The sequence below is a fragment of the Macaca thibetana genome, chromosome 13 (assembly GCF_024542745.1).
Source record: "Macaca thibetana thibetana isolate TM-01 chromosome 13, ASM2454274v1, whole genome shotgun sequence".
Taxonomy (NCBI): domain Eukaryota; kingdom Metazoa; phylum Chordata; class Mammalia; order Primates; family Cercopithecidae; genus Macaca; species Macaca thibetana.
The window spans coordinates 51,336,774-51,358,389 of NC_065590.1; the positions used below are offsets into that span (position 1 = coordinate 51,336,774).

General features: G+C 35.2%; 1 protein-coding gene and 1 non-coding gene across 13 annotated transcripts in view; one reads left to right on the plus strand and one right to left on the minus strand.

The window, feature by feature from the left end:
* PPP4R3B (protein phosphatase 4 regulatory subunit 3B) overlaps positions 1 to 21,616 on the plus strand; it is a 72,870-nt gene that overhangs the window by 32,616 nt on the left and 18,638 nt on the right. For 4 of the 12 annotated variants that reach the window (XM_050754635.1, XM_050754633.1, XM_050754636.1 and 1 more), the window contains exons 5-12: positions 532 to 648; positions 6,318 to 6,449; positions 8,229 to 8,331; positions 9,680 to 9,775; positions 10,670 to 10,711; positions 13,679 to 13,711; positions 14,283 to 14,441; positions 18,730 to 18,899. In XM_050754635.1, the coding sequence (XP_050610592.1) occupies positions 532 to 648; positions 6,318 to 6,449; positions 8,229 to 8,331; positions 9,680 to 9,775; positions 10,670 to 10,711; positions 13,679 to 13,711; positions 14,283 to 14,441; positions 18,730 to 18,899 (852 nt within the window). The remainder of the gene's footprint in view (positions 1 to 531; positions 649 to 6,317; positions 6,450 to 8,228; positions 8,332 to 9,679; positions 9,776 to 10,669; positions 10,712 to 13,678; positions 13,712 to 14,282; positions 14,442 to 18,729; positions 18,900 to 21,616) is intronic. The other 8 variants (XM_050754643.1, XM_050754638.1, XM_050754637.1 and 5 more) reach the window with 4 other exon arrangements.
* LOC126934553 (small nucleolar RNA SNORA12) lies at positions 21,243 to 21,390 on the minus strand. Its single transcript, XR_007719016.1, has one exon. It is a non-coding gene; the product is annotated as a small nucleolar RNA SNORA12 (small nucleolar RNA).

Genomic DNA, 21,616 nt, shown 5'->3' on the forward strand with positions numbered 1-21,616 from the left:
AAGTATTTAGGGTTACTACCTTAGAAAACTAAGTTGCACAAAAGGGTAGAAATGCCCAAAAAGAGTTTTCAAAAGCATGCTCTATTAGGTGAGTCACAGAAAATAGAAACAGTTACTAAGGGTAACCTTGGCAAATTCAGGACAAAAGGCAGATTCTGGAAGACTTTGAAGTCTTGGCTAGGAGACATTATTCAAATTTTTACATATATTTAAATAAAACCCCTTCCCATATATTTTACAGCATTTGTAAAGCATTGCCTTATAATCCTGTGCCAATTCTTATATTTAAAATCTCTGAATATTTATTTGCAGTGGTAAAAATCTGCAGAAACTGATCATTGAATTGCCTAAAAGTTTTAATATTTATAAAAGAAAGGAAGACCATACTGGCGAGGTTATGCATATTGATTGCAGTAAAACATCTTAATCCAAAAAGTTGAGAGCTAGTGTATGGATTTGGGAAAGAAAAAAGAAATGTGAGAATAACTTTTGTTAACAGTCTCTTAAGTAACCTAGTTTTCCTTTTATCAGGGCATGGATGATTTGCAAGTCAGATCAGCTGCTACAGATATATTTTCTTATCTAGTAGAATTTAGTCCATCTATGGTCCGAGAGTTTGTAATGCAAGAAGCTCAGCAGAGTGATGACGTAAGTAATAATGCTGTGGTTCTATGTGAATTACCTGTAGAGTAAGGGGTGTTTGCAAACTATTGAGAGAAAAAACATAACATAATCTTAATCTTTCTTGGAAATAAAATATTAGATTTCTGACTAGTTGTGACTTTGGCCAAATTAGAATATGTGGCAACTGATTTTGTTTATTGTTAAAAAAAACAAAAAACAAACAAACAAAAAACCCAGATATTCAAACCAGTATTGAGATAAACAGGTTATAATAGAATCAGATTTGTAAATATTGGTCTTAAATTTCAAGTGTTAATAAAATGTAATTTCAAGCCCTAGGAGATTTACAGGTCAGGTACTTACCTAGGATACCTAAAAAGTTGCTTTTGTTTGTTCAAAGAATATGTTTTAAGTAGGAATTAAAGTTTAATAATGACTGGATGAGATTAGAGACTATTTTTCTAAGTGAAGTAATTCAGGAATAGAAAACCAAACATCATATGTTCTCAACTTACAAGTGGGAGCTAAGCTATGAGGATGCAAAGGCATAAGAATGACACAGTGGACTTTGGGGACTCAGGGAAAGGATGGGAAGGGGGTGAAGGATAAAAAGCTACAAATAGGGTGCAGTGTATACTGCTTGGGTGATGGGTGCACCAAAATCTCACAAATCGCCACCAAAGAACTTACTCATGTAACCAAACACCACCTGTTCCCCAACCACCTGTGGAAATAAAAGAAATTTAAAAAGAAAGTTTAATAATGAGACCAATATTGTGTTTTCCCACTACTGATATATTTAAATGTTCCCCTTAAGCTATTTTAAGGACAAAATGAACGTAGAGCTATAATTTAAAGTACTTTTTTTTAACATTAAAAATGCCTTAGTTTCAAGTAGAAGGTAATTATAATTGTCTTCCTTTTTATTTGTTTGTTTGTTTGAGACAGAGGTTTGCTCTTGTTGCTCAGGCTGGAGTGCAATGGCGCATTCTTGGCTCACTGTAACCTCTGTGCACCGCCACGCCTGCCTAATTGTGTATTTTTGGTAGAGACGAGGTTTCACCATGTTGTTCAGGGTGGTCTCGAACTCCTGACCTCAGGTGATCCACCCGTCTTAGCCCCCCAAAGTGCTGGGATTACAGGCATGAGCCACCATGTCTGATCCTCTTCTTAAGGAAAGTTTTTGATTCCCAATTTTAATTTGATGCTTACATGAGTTACCATTGAATTAAATTATAGTTGTTTTATGTGTTTTGTGTTTAATCTTGTAATGTGTCCTTAGCTTTATGCTTTCTATATTTGTTAGTTATTTTCAATGTTTTTTAAAGTGATTTTATTTTAGAATCAACTTGGGCTAATGCAGTATAGTCAGTAGAGAAGTAATATTTTGTGTTCTCTCTATATATTTTAAAAATCAAACAGTGCTAATTCTGACTTTAAAAAGAAATGCCTACTTTATTAATAATTTTATAATCTCATTGGTTTATCTTAATGCCACCCTTTACAAAAGATAACTTTGAAATTTAACACTCCCATTGCTCCATTTTCAGTGATGTGTGTGATTAAAGGCATTTAACATAAAATGACCATGAATCAATCTCAGACCATGATCATAGTAAACTGTTAACTTCAGAATTCTTAACTCTTCAAGCTTTGGTTCCTGTTTTAATTAGAAATATTTCTTGTTTAATTGATGCATAAGACTTAGAAAAGCAGCGATTGATTTTTTTCACTATGAAAAGTTCCTTTCTCAGTGTTTTTTTTTCTTATAACAACCTTCAAGGGGTTTCATTTTCCTGAATTTTCTGAGAGCTAACAATTTTACAATTTTAAAACTGTGTTGCCTCAAAATAATTTAGTCCACAAGAGAAGATAAATCTAATTACAAAAAAAAACCCAAATTAAGTCTTCTACATGCTGAATTCTATACTGGGCTGGTGGTGACCTTTAGGAAGGAAACAGAAAATGACTTATCTGTATATTCAGTGGCAGTTGATATTTTAGTGCCCTTTTAAAATAAATGCTCAGCATTCAAACATTTCCTTTTGGTAAAGTATTATGGAGCAGATTTGATTATGGCAACATGGGTTACAATATTTAAATATGTATTAAGATAAAAAGAAATATTAACATATTTTACTATAGTCATTGTTTCTATCCAAGCAGAAAGAGTAAATTTAGCAATAATGTCGTCTTTTTGTTATGCCACAGATTGCATATATTTTTATATTAATGGCCTTTGAAACATTCAGTAAAACTTAGAGAACCTGACTGGATTTGTTAGGTGTTTTCTCATTTAAGAATAAAATCTCATGTTAATTTTTTAGATATGATAATAACATTTGTGTTTTTTTAAAAGAATCCTTATATTTTAAACATTTATGCTGACATATTTATATGGAATTTGCTTCAAACTAAATTCTGTAGTGTAGAGATAAGTTGGTGTATTAAACAAGATTGGTCGTGAATTAATAATTGTTGAAGCTGGGATGGATACATGGGATTTATTGTATTGTCCTCTCTAGTTCTTTATATATCTGAGATTTATCATAAAAAGAAGTTAGGAAATACATAAGTTAATCTCTATAGATTGACCTTTCAGTATTTTGCATTAGGTCACATTTTATTTCTTAAAATTTCTCCAAGTCACAATAATAATAAAACGAACTCCCAGATACCCTTCACATAAATTCCCCAGTTGTGTGTTTTGTTTTTTTTTTTTTGAGACGGAGTCTTCATTCTGTCACCCAGGCTGGTGTGCAGTAGCGCGATCTCGGCTCACTGCAACGTCCACCTCCCTGGTTCAAGCGATTCTCCTGCCTCAGCCTCCTGAGTAGCTGGGATTACAGGTGCACATCACCTCGCCTGGCTAATTTTTGTATTTTTAGTAGAGATGGCGTTTCATCATGTTGGTCAGGCTGGTCTCGAACTTCTGACCTCGGGATCCGCCCTCCTCGGCCTCCCAAAGTGCTGGGATTACAGGCGTGAGCCACCGCACCCGGCCCAATTGTTAATATTTTATCTGTCATTTGTTTTGTCATTCTTTTTATGCTTGCATTTGTATAAATACATATGCATACATGGGTATTATTTTCTTTCTGAACCATTGAGGAATAAGGTGCAGAAATGATGACAAACTGTCCCTTTACCCCTAGTTACTTCACTGTCACCAACTAAAAACTCTTACATTACCACAGTATAATTATCAAAATCATGATATTAAGATTTTTATAATACTATCATCTAACTACAGTACTCATTCATATTTTATTCATTGTCTCAGTAATGTCCATTTTAACCAAGACAAAAACAAAAAGTTTCTGATCTGTTATCCAACAACTTTGGTTGGTCTGTTGTTTCCTCACAATTAGATAGATTCTAGTTACTTCTTTGTGGCAGAAATGGCATAGAAGTATCATTTCCTTCAGTGTGTCATATCAGGAAATCCCCCCAACTTTTAAAAAAGAATGTGCCAGATGTGGTGGTGGTGCATGCCTGTAATCTCAGCTACTTGGCAGGATGAGGTGGGAGGATCTCTTGAGCCTAGGAGTTCAAGACCAGCATGGGCAACATAGCAAGATCCTGCTCAAACAAAACAAAACAAAACGATTGAGTTTTCATTTTTTTCTGTCCAGGGTGTTTGTCATTCCACAGACTTAAGAATTTGGATCATTACGTTCTGTAGAACTTGAGGAGCTACTTATAGTTGCGCTCTTCAAATCAGAATGAGTTGAAAGAAGTATTGGTTTTTATATATGTATGTGTATATATATGTTATATATAGTCATCCCTCAGTATCTGTGGGGGATGGGTTCCAGGAAACCACCTTCCCCTCCCACTGGGACACTAGGATACCTAACTCCACTTATGCTCAAGTCCGTTATATAAAATGGCATAAAATTTGCATATAACCTATGCACATCTTCCCTTATACTTTAGATTATAATACCTGATACAATGCAAATGCTATGTAAATAGTTGTTATACTGTATTGTTGAGAGAATAAACATTGTTTAGAGAATAATAACAATAGTAATAAAATAAAAAATCTGTACATGTTTCGGTATGGATACAACCATTCTTTTTTTTTTTTTTCCCTTTCCCAAGTATTTTTCATCCTTACTTGGTTGAATCCATGAGTATGGAACCTACAGTTGCAGAGGACCAACTGTATTACTTACACACACACACACATACTTAGAAGCATTCATTAAAGTTGCTGTAAAGCAAATTATGTTAGTGGTTGTTTTTAAGACAGAGTCCTGCTCTGTCACCCAGGCTGAAGTGCAGTGGCACGATCTTGGCTCACTGCAACCTCTGCCTCCTGAGTTCAAGCAATTCTCCCTGCCTCAGCCTCCCAAGTAGCTGGGTTTACAGGTACCTACCACCACACCCAGATAATTTTTTTATATTTTTAGTAGAGATGAGGTTTCACCATGTTGGCCAGGCTGCTCTCGAACTCCTGACCTCAGGCAATCCTCCCGCCTCAGCCTCTCAAATGGCTGGAATTATAGACGTGGGCCATTGCACCCAGCCAATTAATGGACTTTTTATTAAATTCTTGTGTGTTTGTATTAAGCAAACTGGAAATGTTTTCACAACATCCACCAGTTATTTTTACTCTGGTTCAAAATATTCTTGCTCTTGCCATTTCTTCTTTTCTCCTCTTATTTACTGTATCCATCAAACCTAAGATATGCAGATGCTAATATTTCCTTGATCTTACAAGACAGTGTCAGTAAAAGATTTTTATGTAATTTTGTCATGATTACCACTTGGCTGATAGTGACTGTCCAATGCCATCAATTACAAAATGTATCTTAATTAAGAGGTTAAAATTTTTAAGAAATCTGTTTTAGAATCAATGAAACAAATGTAAACATCTAATTTTATTTATATTTCCCAATCAGAAAATAGAGATGGCAGCTTAGAAGCCGGACAGTCTCTACTAAAAATACAAAAATTAGTCAGGCATGGTGGCTCACGCCTTTAATCCCAGCTACTCAAGAGGCTGAGGCAGGAGACTCGTTTGTGAGGTTGCACTGAGCCCAGATTGCCCCACTGCACTCCAGCCTGGGCAAGAGAATAAGACTCCGTTTCAATAAATAAATAAATAAATAAATAGAAAACCCAAGAGCATGTTACTAATGTAGCAAATCTAGCTGATATTAGATTGTTATATAACACAGTGTCTTCTTGCATGAAGAGTTGTGTACTGGGTTATTTTTGGTCATTTTTTCTGTTTTTTTTTTTTTTTTTTTTTTTTTGCTAGGAAGGATTTACTAGTTAGAGACTGAGATAATTTATGTCTTAGGGTCACATGATCTTGTTTGTTTAGTCAACCTCTAAATTTATGCCTGAATCTGAAACTCAAAATGAATAAGAGTTACTGCTAAAGAATTGTTTTCCACTTCCTATAAGTTGCAGCATGCTCTGCTTTTGTGGGGTTTTTTTTTTTTCTTCTTCTTTTTTTTTTTTTTTTTTTTCTGGAGTGGCATTTTTTTCACTCTAGTGTAGTATTTTATAGAACCTTCAAAAGCAGTAGGAATAAAAGTTTAAATAAGCTATTCCATTCTTTGTTTTTTTCTCTATATAATTCTCACTTTGCTTTTTCAGTTGGTGTTTTTGTCTTAGATCTATACCAGGTCTAATGGAAACATGTTTTGTTTTGTTTTGTTTTGTTTTGCCACCAGGATATTCTTCTTATTAATGTGGTAATTGAACAAATGATCTGTGATACTGATCCTGAGCTAGGAGGCGCTGTTCAGTTAATGGGACTTCTTCGTACTCTAATTGATCCAGAGAACATGCTGGCTACAACTAATGTAAGAAATTATTCTGAGATAAAAATGTTTTGACCTAGTCAGTTTTAGGTGGCTTTGTAATAAAATTTTGAGAAACAAGTATTTTAAGTATTTGTCCAGTTGGTATTTAAGTAGCAGTGGATTCTTACAGCAATTCATTTGTGGTAAAATACAAAATTGTAATCTATTAAAATCTTAGTAAAATGTTAAGAATTCCATTTATGGCCCTTGGCCTCTATGTGTTAATTTCTTAAAATTTAATACACAACAGTGTGAATATACTTAACACTACTAAACTGTACATTAAAAATGATAAAATTATTATTATTATTATTTTGAGATGGAGTCTCACTCAGTCGCCAGGCTGGAGTGCAGTGGCGCAATCTTGGGTCACTGCAACCTCTGCCTCTTTGGTTCAAATAATTCTCCTTTCTCAGCCTCCAGAGTAGCTGGGACTACAGATGCATGCCACCACACCCGGTTAATTTTTGTATTTTTAGTAGAGATGCGGTTTCACCATGTTGGTCAGGCTGGTCTTGAACCCCTGCCCTCAGATGATCCACCCACCTGGGCCTCCCAGAGTGCTGGGATTACAGGTGTGAGCCACTGCGCCTGACCAATAAATTTTTAAATAGCAAGTTTTATGTTGTGTGATTTTATCACAATAAAAAAGGAAGAATTTATACTGAATGATCTTAATTACATAAGACATTTAAAAAGATTTAAGGAGTAACTCCTTAATACTTAAGGATTAGATACTCCAGAATATTAATAGTCATTCTCTCAATATGGAGAAATATTTTCTTTATAAAATTTCCTTCATATTTAGAGAATATGTACATTGTTTTTAAATCATTACAAATTTGTATGCCCAATTGTGTAAAAAATAGTGGCAAAATCCATAGACATTATTTTCCAAATTTTCAAATTATAAAATTTTAAAATGCTAAAAATTGATTTAAATTTTGTCTTTTCATCTAGTAGCTTGATAACGTTATTCAGTGGTTTTTAAAATTTGGATAGAGTTGGTGAAATTTGGGGTTCCAAATTTTAAGTAGTTAAGTTGCTATCACATGGGCTTAATTGGTTCTTTTTCTTTCTAAAAATTTTTATTCTTCCAAAACAGATTCATATGTGCCTTTTCCCCACATTTGAATGTTATTTTTAAAGTTGAGAGAATTTTCTCTCTTTGTTACATTCTTGGGAAAAACTCAATACACTGCAAAGAGAGAGAGACAAATGGGATCCATAGTGATTATGGTGTATGCTGTTCTGACTTACATGTTATTTATTTTGTGTGTGTTTTATATGTTTTCTATTTTTGTTGAGAACACTTAAAATCTACTCTCTTAGCAGTTTGCAAGTGTAATAAATGGTTAGTAATATGTTGTTATTATATATGTTGTACAATAGATTGGTTCTTCATTGAATTTCATATTCATATCACAGGCATCTTTTGGAAAAAATTATTTTGAATAATTTTCCTCAGAAAAACATTTTGTGATGCTATCTGATCTTTATCTTGCCTTCAGTTTTACTTAGTATATAATATGAAGTAGACTTAATTTTCAGTTCCACAGAAATAAGATTGAAGTGAATATAGTTAGTTTTTGGTTCTTTCACAATATATAACTAAGTGTTTGATTTTTTTCATAGTATCTTAAAGTATCTGCTTATATATGATCTGTACTGCTAATTCTTTTTGTTTTGTTTTGGTTCTGGAAAAGGTACGTACTGCTAATCTTGAAGATGTTTTTTATTTACAAAAGTAACAGTATTCTTTTAAAAATTCTGTTTCAGAAAACTGAAAAAAGTGAATTTCTAAATTTCTTCTACAACCATTGTATGCATGTTCTCACAGCACCACTTTTGACCAATACTTCAGAAGACAAATGTGAAAAGGGTAGGATTTCTTATTTATCTGCTATGATTTCTGTTTTTAAAGAAGGATGAGATAAATATTAAACTAACAGGCAATTTACTTGAAACTTTATATGACAGGGAAATTATGACTGAAAAGCTTAAACTGCAATATAAAATTACGATTTTCTTGTTTCTTAGGGTTATGGAAGTGACTATTCTTTCAGGGGCCATTTCTATAGTTTGTTACTACAGAAGTTTCTCTGAATGTGTAGACCACTGGCGGAAAACAAAAAAAGAAAATGTGGCAAACAGTATTACACACTAAGGAATTGAGATGTAGACACTTATCAAAAGAAAGCATTGTCCCCAAATTTGTGAGAGTTGATATCTAGAATGAGTAGGAGCAAATAGTATAAATATTTTAACTTAGTCTCCAAATGCACATTCATATGCCAATATATGCTGATATATATGGGCAAGGCTTTATCATTAGTATTTTTAAAATTGCATTTCCATATTCTCTTTCTTATATAATCATCACCCGTAATTCATCAGCTGCAATTTCTGTTTCAGTTTATTAAAATGGAGTGAAAATCTAAAAATATTTTTGAAGGAGTCTGAGTGTAGAATCCTACTATGGTTTTAGTATATCCCTCTAGGTAATCATACTTGCATATATCTAATTTGGAGGCAATTTTTAAATTGAGTTCTACTATATTCAACTTAGCCATAGATATTACAGTTATCTGAGATTTCATCAACCTCAGAGATTTCATTAATCTCATATGTTACCATATGACCATAATACATACTAATGTAAGCAAAGGACTTTGAAAAGCTTACAACTTAATTAGTGAAATCAGAAATATGTGGAGCATAATAGAACATTAGCCACTATCTGAAAATATTTGTTAACCTGAAGAGTCACTTAAAAGGAAGTTAGTTAGGAGAATTTTATGAAACTAGTAAGTTGAAACATGAGCACACCCTGTGTAATACTATCAGTTCCATTTCTGAGTATATACTCTAGGGAATGTTTGTGCATATGCATGACAGGTACAAGAATGTTGCTGCATTGTTTGTGGTAGGAAAATGAATAAAATATGTTTTTTTCAAATAATGGAATACTATATAGCAGTTAAAATAATTGAATTTTGATGTATCAACTGAATAATTCCCCAAAATATCAAGGTGAATGGGTACAAAAGCACATCACAGAGGGTTTTCTTGCAGAATGGTTCCATTTATATAAATAAAAATAATGCATTTTTTATGTTCATTTTAATAAAACACTTCCGACTTACAGAAATATATAGATAATAGTATAACAGACACTCATATACTCCCTGTTGGCTTTATCAAAACTAACTTGCCATATTTTTTTTCAGATTTTTTTTTAAAACATTACAGATATAGTTGGAGTTTCGTATGTACCCCTTCACATTCCCATTCCCATTCTACCCCCTCTTCCTCCATCTCTCAAGGTATGCTGAATTTGGAGTTTATCACTCCTGTGTTTACTTATATTGTTATGATGTGTATATACGGTATTATTTTTCATATTTTCAAAGTTGCTATAAATTTAATGTCTGTCATACGTATTATTCTGCATATTTTTTATCCAGTGTTATTTTTGAGATCTGTTCATATTGATACCTGTTCATACTGATCTAATTCATATTGAAATAGAGTTCTTATTTAATTTTAACTCCTACATAATCCTCTCTTATGAGTATGCTGTAATAGAGCCATTCTGCCTCTAATGTGCATTTGTTTCTAGCTTTTTGCTGTTACAAATAATGCTCCAGTTACATTCTTGTGTTTCCCTATGCACATGTGCCTTGATGTGCTCTAGAATGTATGCCTAGAAATTGGAACTTATTTATAATGGCCTACTTAATTGAGTTTTTTGTTTTTTAAATTTAAAGCATAAACACATTTATTATTCTGGAGTTTTAAAAATTCCTGTATTTTCTGTTTTTAAAAATGAGATGAATAATGGATGATCAAATGCAAATATTATTTTAAAAAATTAAAAATAAAAAAACAAAAATGAGATGAAGAGAAATATCCTAATTGTTGAATGATGAATAGGAGAAGGTAAAAGAAGATATGTTGGTTTTGTCCCTGGTTGTAATCTTACTTTTTATCAGAATATATATGCTATGTTGTCTTTTAATAATTCTATAGCTACATCCACTTTTGTAAAAGATTGCAGATATAGTTATAATTTTGCTGAAGCAACTAAGTCTTAATGGTTATTTTGAGGGTAAAATGAGATTATGATTGAAGTCATGCATTGTATATTATAAAGTACTAGGGAAAGGTGGGATATTATTACTGAAGTATTTGATTTTAATTTTTAATTTTTTTATTAGATAATATAGTTGGATCAAACAAAAACAACACAATTTGCCCTGGTAAGTATAAATTCATACTTTACGAATACATGCAAATTATAAACTTTTTTTCTACTTTAAGTGTAATGCACTTATATAAGGCTAAGAAAAGCATATTTTGGCATAAAAACAAAATCCAAAAATTTATTTTTGTCTGTATTGTAAAGAAAAAATTCCACTATCTCCAGTATTAAAAATAGAAAACTAGTTGGAATTCTGTTGTTTTTTCCCTGAAAATGTATAGCTTGTTTTCTGACGTTGTTATGAGAAGGCATTGTCTGAAAGTCGAGGATTTAGTTCTTATTTTTGAAATGTAGTAACTAAGACCAGTTACTTTGCAACTAACTTTCATGACCACTTTATGCTTATTGTTCATGAATCTGAGTCAAAAAGTAGTTGTTCCTATTTAGAACAGGCATACTAGGTATGGGCTTGATACTAATAAAGACATGTGCTGTGTACACCTAGTGTCCCATGCCTTTTCTGCCAGCCTCATCAAATATCAAAGGGGAGCCAGTTTCAAATAAGGAGGCTGTTCAGAGATTGGACTATTTAGAGATATGAGTAATTTCTTGTCCCAGTTATAAAGATGAAGACAAGAGATTTGTTTAACACTGTAGGTCATTGTTTTTTGTTTTGTTTGGTTTTTTTTGTTTGTTTTGTTTTGAGATGGAGTCTAACTCTGTCGCCCAGGCTGGAGTGCAGTGGCACAATCTTGGCTCACTGCAACTTCCGCCTCCCAAGTTCAAGCGATTCTTCTGCCTCAGCCTCCCAACTTTGTATTTTTAGTAGAGATGGGGTTTCACCGTGTTAGCCAGGGTGGTCTTGATCTCCTGACCTCGTGATCTACCTGCCTCGGCCTCCCAAAGTGCTGGGATTAGAGGTGTGAGCCACTGCGCCTGGCCTGTTTTTGTTTTTTCAATTTAATTTCCACATACAGCATTGAGGGTCAAGGTTAAAAAATCTTTTGTAATAAAATTTGGGAATTGAGAAATAAAGAAGAATTGCTTTTTTTTTGTTTGTTTGTTTGAGACAGAGTCTCACTCTGTCACCCAGGCTAGAGTGCAGTGGCATGATTTCGGCTCACTGCAGCCTCCACCTCCTGGGTTCAAGCAATCTCCCACCTCAGCCTCCCAAGTAGCTAGGATTACAGGTGCATGCCACCACGCCCAACTAATTTTTTTGGTATTTTTAGTAGAGACGGGGTTTCACCATGTTGGCCAGACTGGTCTCAAACTCCTGACCTCAGGCGATCCACCCACCTTGGCCTCCCAAAGTGCTGGGATTACAGGCATGAGCCACCGCACCTGGCCAGGAATTGCCTTTAATGGTGAGGGACTAGTTCAAATTTTGGCTGTAGTACTGGCTGTTATAGAAATTGGTCTGGAGCAAGTGAAACTCTTTACTTGCATTTAAAGTAGAAACAATCCTTGAAATATCAGAATTTTATTTTGTGTATTTATGTGTGATGGTCATTCTGTTATTAGAAAGAATGCTAATTTATTCCCAATAGCATTGTAGTTCCCCAAAATATTTATGTATATAATCTCAAGTAAATAAAATAGTTGCACTAGATGATGTCATTTTTTAAAAAATTCTGTAAGACTGTGATTTTATAATTTCCTTACAGCTTAATATTTCCTTGTCTAGCCAAGCGTGGTGGCTCACACCTGTAATCTCAGCACTTTGGCAGGCCGAGGCGGGAGGATCGGTTGAGCCCAGGAGTTAGAGACCAGCCTGGGCAACATAGTGAGACCTCGTCTCTACAAAAAATAAACTGGGCATGGTGGTATGTCCCTGTGGTCCCAGCTACTAGGGAGGCTGAGGTGGCAGGATCACTTGAGTCTGGGAAGTTGAGGCTGCAGTGAGCCGAAATTGCACGAGTGCCCTCCAGCCTGGGTGACATAGTGATACCTTGTCTCAAACAACAAGAAAATATTTCCTTGTCTAAAGCACTTATAATAGGGGTGCATGATTGTCCATATGAGCCCTTGACATAAATTAAAATTTGATGTTCAGGAAGCAATTCAAAATCATTTCATGGATGTATAAACCAAAGCCTCAGGAAAAGAAAAATGCAAGTTTATTCATTAAGTTCCTCTCTATGGATATCATGAGTTGATATTTTAAAAGTTGTATATAGGCCGGGCTCAGTGGCTCATGCCTGTAATCCCAGCACTTTGGGAGGCCAAGGCGGGCGGATCACAAGGTCAGGAGATTGAGACCAACCTGGCTAACAGAGTGAAACCCCGTCTCTACTAAAAATACAAAAAGAAAAAAAAATGAGCCGGGAGTGGTGGTGGGTGCCTGTAGTCCCAGCTACTCAGGAGACTGAGGCAGGAGAATGGCGTGAACCGGAGAGGCGGAGCTTGCAGTGAGCCGAGATAGCGCCATTGCACTCCAGCCTGGGCTACAGAGCCAGACTCTGTCTCAAAAAAAAAAAAAAAAAAAAAAAGGTGTATATGAAATTATATTAAATTATGCTTAAGAATCTTAGGCTGGGCGTGGTGGCTCACGCCTGTAATCCCAGCACTTTGGGAGGCTGAGGTGGGCAGATCACGAGGTCAGGAGATTGAGACCATCCTGGCTAACCTGGTGAAACCCCGTCTCTACTAAAAACACAAAAAAATTAGCCGGGCGTGGTGGCGGGCGCCTGTAGTCCCAGCTGCTTAGGAGGCTAAGGCAAGAGAATGGGTGAAGCCAGGAGGTGGAGCTTGCTGTGAGCCAAGATCGCACCACTGCACTCCAGCCTGGGCGACAGAGCAAGACTCCGTATGAAAAAAAAAAAAAGAATCTTGATGTAACATTTTTCATTTGATATTCAAACAGCCAAAAATATCCTTTTCTTAAAATGTCTTTTCTAAAAGCATATAATTTTTCTTGAGAAATTTGCATTGAGCCACTTTAGGCAAAATGTTTTAAGTATTTTTTTTAACGGTGGGCCCTTTTGTAGATTTATTAATATTAATAATATAGCATTTATTACAGAAACATTACCAAGAACTCCTCAATGCCATCAAGGTATTATTATCATGTTCATATATTTTTATTGCTCTTCTTTCTGTATTTCATATTTTATGCAAATATGAGTCAGTTATCTAGTAGGTAAAACTGATAATATGCTTCTGCCTAATGAAAAAGTAAAAATCTACAGCCTTTTTAATGGATATGAAAATGGAGGAAATGGGCCAGGTGCAGGGGCTTACACTTGTAATCCCAGCGCTATGGGAGGCTAAGGTGGGAGGATTGCTTGGGCCCAGGAGTTTGAGACCAGCCGGGACAACATAGTGAGGCCCCATCTCTACAAAAAATTGAAAAAAAAAATTAGCTACCATGGTGGTGTACATCTGTAGTTCCAGCTACTCTGGCAGCTGAGGTGGGAGGAACAGTTGAGTCTGGGAGGTGGAAGCTGCAATGTGCCATAATTGTGCCACCACACTCCAAACTGGGTGACAGAGTGAGACCTTGTCTCAAAAAAAAAAAAAAAAAAAAGGAATTACAGTTTAGATTTCGTTATAAAATAGGATGTAAGCTTTATTTATTCTTTATTTAGATATATTCAGTATTTTCATGAGATTACTTTCTTTTGTAGATAATTATCAAACAGCACAGCTACTTGCCTTAATTTTAGAGTTACTCACATTTTGTGTGGAACATCACACATATCACATTAAAAACTATATTATGAACAAGGACTTGCTAAGAAGAGTCTTGGTCTTGATGAATTCAAAGCACACTTTTCTGGCCTTGTGTAAGTATAAAATGTTTTAAGGAGCAACATTTTTAATAGAGATAAAACTGAAGTTACCCATTTGAAGTTATTTATTAGCAGTGTATATTCTATGAATGAGATGATTGTGAGAAGTCCTACTCTTTTGTTCTTATGTAAAGGGTGAGACGACTAGGTTGTAGTGATTTTCCCACCCACATATTGCTCACATTTAGATTCAATGAGCCTAACTTTTGTTGTGATACAATACCATGTGCAGTGACAGCATTTTACTAACAGAGCCAGTCCTGCTGTTTTTTTTACATCTACTTCATCAAACTGTCATTTAGTAGTCACTCTTTTTAATTATCCTGATATTTGCATCAATGTTGATTTTTGGCAGACTATAAACTAAAAAAGTTTCATAATTTCACCTGCAAACAGAGAAAGAAACATCCTCCCTCCAAATGAAAAGGATTTTGTGATTTTATTCTGACCATAAAAATTATAGCTTAAATATAGACATTTAATTTAATGTAAAGAGAAAATGTTAATCTCCCTAATCTTTATTTTTATGGACTTAAAATAGTCAGTGTTAACTATCTGCGTTCTTTTTTTAATACCCGTACCAATTTAGATAATAAACATATTCACACATGTATAGAGGATTTTTTTGTGTTTTTTATATTTACAAAACAGGATCATACCAACACATTTCTCAGCCCCCTAGTACTACTCTAGCTTAATCAATATTGTGTAGACTGATTTTATTCCTGGAGATAGCTGAGTAAGATTTTATAGTATGGCTCTTCCACAGATTCTTCTACCATTCTCCAGTGAATAAATTACAAGATTGTTTTTGCTTTTTTGCCACTCCAAACCTCACTGTGGTAAATAGTCTAATACATAAATCTTTTAAGTACTGATTTATTTCTTTCTATAGGATAGATTCTCAATAATGGGACTGGTAAGACAAAATGTTTATCTGTTTTATACTTTTTAATGTATCCCTTTAAGTTTTAATTTACCATATAGCTGCCAGATTACTTCCCCCAAAATTGAAGCACTTTGATATTCTCCCAGCATTCAGTGTTACTAATTTTAAAATGTTATCAATCTGATCATGGAAAATGTGGTATCTCATTGTTACTCTAATTTGCATTTTCCCTGACAGCATCTTTTCATATATTAGTGTACTTTGCATTTTTATCTGTTGTGAATTGCCAGTTATCTTTTTCTTAGAGCTTTTTGCATATTAGAGATACTAATGGTTTATCATGTTTTGAGGAGAACATGTCTATCTTCATTGTCTTTTGTCTTTGCCTTTATTTATAGTGTTGTTTTCCAAATAACTTTAAAATTTCCTTGTGATGACAAAAATGTCTTTGTTTTCCTTTTATGACTTTTAGGTTTTTTGTTTTGCTTAGGAAAGTCTGTGTCCTAAGATTATACAGATATTCTCACTTTCTTCTAATATCTTTATTTCCTTTTTTACATTTATATATGTAACACATGTGAGCTCACTGCAAGCTCCGCCTCCCGGATTCACGCCATTCTCCTGCCTCAGCCTCCTGAGTAGCTGGCACTACAGGCGCCTGCCACCGCGCCCGGCTAATTTTTTGTATTTTTAGTAGAGACGGGGTTTCACCGTGGTCTCAATCTCCTGACCTTGTGATCCGCCCGCCTCGGCCTCCCAAAGTGCTGGGATTACAGGCGTGAGCCACCGCACCCGGTCTCCTTCTGAATTGAAATATAATTTCTGTTATACAATAAGTTAACATATGTATACTTTTGTTTTATTTCTGGATTGTTGTTTAATTTCAACAAATGAAAAAGTACCAGTGTTGGCCAGGCGCAATGGCTCACGCCTGTAATCCCAGCACTTTGGGAGGCCAATGTGGGTGGATCACCTGAGGTCAGAAGTTCGAGAGCAGCCTGGGCAACATGACCATCTCTACTAAAAATGCAAAAATTAGCCAGGCATGGTGGTGTATATCTGTAATCCCAGCTACTCAGGAAGCTGAGGCAAGAGAATCACTTGAACCCGGGAGACGGAGGTTAAAGTGAGCTGAGATTGCTCCACTGCACTCTAGCCTGGGCAACAGAGCAAGACTCTGTCTCAAAAAAAAAAAAAAACAAATAAAACAAAAAAAACCCAGTGTTTATTATATTATGCCAGGCATTATCGTGTCTCTGTTGTAAGGTTTAATACCTACTGAGACCCCTTCGCTTTTGTTTTTCATACTTTTCTTGGTGGTTCTTAGACATTTTTTTCTTTCATAATAACTAAATGATTATATCCAGTTCATTTTGATTGGAATTACATTATATTTTTATATTAATTTTGGAATGGTTGATGTTCTTAAGACAGATTTTCCTATTTGGTTCTCTATAAATAGTACTTTTTGATGACTGCAGAGTACTTCCCTTAATATGAACATGTCAACTGAGTGCATTTCCTTTTTTTTTTTTTTTTTTTCTGAGACAGAGTCTCGCTCTGTTGCCCAGACTGGAGTATAGTGGTGCAGTCTCGGTTCACTGCAACTTGTGCTTCCGGGGTTCAAGTGATTCTCCTGCCTCAGCCTCCTGAGTAGCTGGGATTACAGGCGCCTGCCACCACACCCGGCTAATTTTTTGTATTTTTTGTAGAGACGAGGTTTCACCATGTTTGCCAGGCTGGTCTCGAACTCCTGATCTCGTGATCCACCCTCCTCAGCTTCCCAAAGCACTGAGATTACAGGCGTGAATCACTGCACGCAGCCACAATTTCTAATATTTAAATGTTTATATCATTTCAAGATTTCTATTATTATAAGCAGGGCTGTTGTAACTATAGTTTTGTGTACATATCAGTTCATTTACCAGCAGTGTATAAGTCTGCCTCTTTGCTCACACACTTGCCAGTGCTTCAGTCTGTTGCATCTTAAGTAAACCATTTCTTATCCTGCCACAAAAAGAGGGGAGATTGCAAGTCTAACATTTCTCCCCATACTTATTGGGTGCTACAGTTAACATTTATCCCTTATGTGGCCTATTTCTGTTTTATTCTCAGATAATGTTTAGAACCTCTTGTGACAGGCACACTTCTTTATTTAATGAGTTTCATCTATGAACAGAGGGTTGGAATGAGAAAATGACTTATAAAATCAGAACCCTTGTGTTTTGAAGATTTGGCTAGTGGTATCTGTAAAATAAATTAAACTACTTAGGGGGAAGTGTACAAGTTAAAGGATCAACAAATATAAAAATAAAGGATTGAAATTACAGTCCTTCCTCTTCCATAAAATTTTTAGCAGTAATATTGCTAAATTTAGTAAGCTTTATTTAGCTACTCACGAGTTAAAAAGGAGATTTCTTTTCAGTATCCTAAAATGTGAAGTGAAGTTGTACTTCTTATTCATTACTCTGTTTTGCTTTTAACAAATACAATCTGATCTGCCACAGTGCATGTTTAGCCAGGTAAAATAGCTTGTAAGCAATTGGTACATAAGAGAATGATGTCATTATAATATGGAGATAGGATTGGTTCACAAATGTTTGTTTGTTTGTTTGTGTTTTGAGACAGAGTCTCATAGACGGGGTTTCACCATGTTGGCCAGGCTTGTCTCAGTCTCCTGACCTTGTGATCCGCCCGCCTCGGCACAAATCTTTTTTCAAGGCAAGGAGAAGTAGAATAGTCTGAGTGGAAATAGCCTTGATCAAAGAAGTAAAAAACCTTTAGATCTCCTGTTATGTGATTGGCATCTGGCATCAGGAGCCTCTTTAGCTGTATTTTCAGAAAATTAAAAACAAGCTTTTGCCTCTAAAGCTCAATCCCTCAGAGAGGCAAGGCAATCTTAGCTCATGGCAGATTGCCCACTCCTGTGCCCACCTTAATGACAGTGCCCCCAACTGATTCTGAGCTGCCTTCACTGCATTGTCTCAGCATCTACCAGCACTGCTCTAAATACTGCTAGCATTTTGCATATTTTTAAATCTCTGTCGTAGAGCTACCTGCCTGGGTAGTTTATCTCCTAGATTCTAATTATTGGTTGTTGTTGTTGTTGTTGTTGTTGTTGTTACTGGTTGTTGTTGTTGTTGTTGTTGTTGTTAGTTCTGGCTACAGAGTTGTACAGGTTTTGAGTGGTCCTCTGCAGCTCTGTTTTCCTCAAAGTCCAGTTTTACTGAACAGTTTTACTTTTCATTTTAGAGGAGTTTACTTTTTACTTTATGCGCAGTTTTACTTTTCATTTTAGAAGAGCATATACATTGCTTTATAGTGGGAAAACACCTGTATAATAATTGATTTTAGTAAGATCATTAACTTATCCCCTATATTATGTTTTATTAGGTGCTCTTCGCTTTATGAGGCGGATAATTGGACTTAAAGATGAATTTTATAATCGTTACATCACCAAGGGAAATCTTTTTGAGCCAGTTATAAACGCACTTCTGGATAATGGAACTCGGTACAATCTATTGAATTCAGCTGTTATTGAGTTGTTTGAATTTATAAGAGTGGTAAGTTTATATAAAACAACAGTTATTATATGTAATTTTATGCAAATAAATAATTTTTTATGTAAAAGTAAAAGAATTATATGTAAGCAAAGTGACTTCATTCCCTTTTCACCCCTGAAATTATATATTCCATGTGTCTTAGAATCTATTTCTAATGAACTGAAATTTTAAAAATCAGTAGCTTTTTAATTCTTATTTGCCACATGGTTATAGTTTAGTGGTTTTTATTTTTGACGCTAATATTTTTTAACACTAATATTTTTAATTGTGAAATATAAAAGTGAAATTCAGCGTAGTCTTTCAGCCCATATTTACTTGATTTTCTCAGTTCCTTTTTTATTGGCCCAATGTTTTATGATCTCATTTGGTGTATGTGGACATTTCAGTCAATCATGCCTTAGTCATGTGATCTTTTAGGAGAAGGTGATATTTTTATTGTAAAGGTAGTGATTTAAAAAGAATAAAGATGGAAAAATAATTCATTTGGTGTTGGGTGTGATGGCTCACATCTGTAATCCCAGCACTTTGGGAGGCCTGGGCGGGCCGATCACTTAAGGTCAGGAGTTAGTAACCAGCCTGGCCAACATGATGAAACCCTGGCTCTACTAAAAATACAAAAATGAGCTGGGTGTGATGGCACACAGCTGTAGTCTCAGCCACTTGGGAAGCTGAAGCACAAGAATCATTTGAACCCAGGAGGTGGGGTTGCAGTGAGCCAAGATTACGTCACTTCCTTCCAGCCTGGGTGACAGAGCAAGACTCTTGTCTCAAAAAAAATTCATTTGGTAGACATTATACAAGGTGCATAAAAGGTAGAATGGAATCCTAGAATTTTAAGTTAAAGAGATCAGGAAGTTAGATGGACTACTCCAATTACCGTATTTTATAGATCAGGGAATTAAGACACCCAAAGTTATTAAGTGACCTATGCAAGAACATCCATTTGGATAGTAGCACAATCAGGACCAGTCAGAACTTGAAGCTTTGTCCCAGCTTAGTTTTAGGCAACAGAAGATTTGTCATAAACAGTCTGGAGGGCAATCTATGTGAATAACAGGAGTGCGACAGATAACTGTAGAACCACTACAACAAATTTACTTCGCCTGTACTTAAACATGCTGAAATCATTCTACTGAGGAAATGGCCACATGGTTGGAAAGAATTTGGGTTTTATTTTTTGTTTTGTGTTGTTTGAGACAAGGTCTCATGCTGTCTGTCGCCCAGGCTTGAGTGCAATAATGCAATCAGAGTTCACTGCAGCCTCGACCTCCTGGGCTCAAGCAGATCCTCCCACGTCAGCCTTCTGAGTGGTTGGAAATACAGGCATTCACTAAAACGCCTGGCTAATTTTTAATTTTTTTTTTAGGTATGGGGTCACCCCGTGTTGCCCAGGCTGGTCTCAAACTCCTAGGCTCAACCAGTCCTCCCACCTCAGCCTCCCAAAGTGTTGGATTACAGGTGTGAGCCACTGCACCTGGCTGGAAATAATTTGAAAAAAGAAAGTCGAAGCTAGAAATTCATTCTCTAGTTTTATTTCTTACAAATCAGATATCTACTGCTAACATGCTGTTCTCATATGAAGATTATTTGGCTGACTGGATGTTTTTCTAAAAGTGGTCAATTGCCAAGTATATGATTTTTAAAAGGATGAAGAGGATAGAAGTCTTTAACCTTGTAAAAGAAGAAACATGGTTAACTAGCTCACTAGTTCCCATTGTACTGCTACAATAAATCAAAACTTTCTGTTTTATTTACTTTATATTTTTATCCTTTAACATTTTGGTGAGATACAGATAAAGCAAATTGTAGGGTTTACAACCCCGTCCCTATGCCCATGATGGAATTGTTTTTCTGAAAATAAGTTTGAGTGGTTGATTTGTGTACCTTGTGCCCCAAAACTTAATGTATTTTTTCGTTTCACATATAACAGAGCCATTGCCTAGGTTTCTAATTTCTGATTTGCATGTTTTTAATTGAGATGTACAGGAGAACTAGTTTTAAGACAAATTCCATAATGCAACCAAATTATGGTATATCTTTTTAGGAAATGGCCTGTGTGTTTCTTACTATGTAGTATTATCTATAAAGTCCTGAATCACATCTTTAATTTTTTTTTTTAAATAAGCCTACTGGGCATGCATGCATCTGCAGTGATGGTTTAGAATTTAGAAGTTATCACTATCAAGTAGTTTATTTCACAAAGCTTATACTATTGGAAGACTATAGGAATAGACAAGTAGAATTCCAGATAGTTTATCAGATCTGTGTGTATAATATAGTCAGAGAAATCTGTGCTTCTTATTACTTAGGTAAGATGTATCCTCTGTTGTTTTTTCTTCTTCTATATGTGAGAGCCAGCCTCTGATGTGAGAAAGACTTGTGAGAGATCTCTTTGTCATCAAGCCTTTGCCAGCTCCTATGTAATACATGTGGTGGAGTTAGGCTCATTCAAAAACTTAACAAATGTACCAGAAAGAAAACCACCACAGCCATATCCCATTTTGATAGCAGTTAAACAGGAAGTCATTAAATAACACCTGTTTGTTGAAAAATACGTTTTTCTTTTATTAATACATAATATTGTACAGATGTATTTGGTACACATATTTATTTTAACATGCATAGAATGTGTAATTATCAAGTCCGGGTATTTGGGATATCTATCACCGTGAGTATTTTGAAAACATAATTTTAACATCTGCCCTCTAACCAGCTGT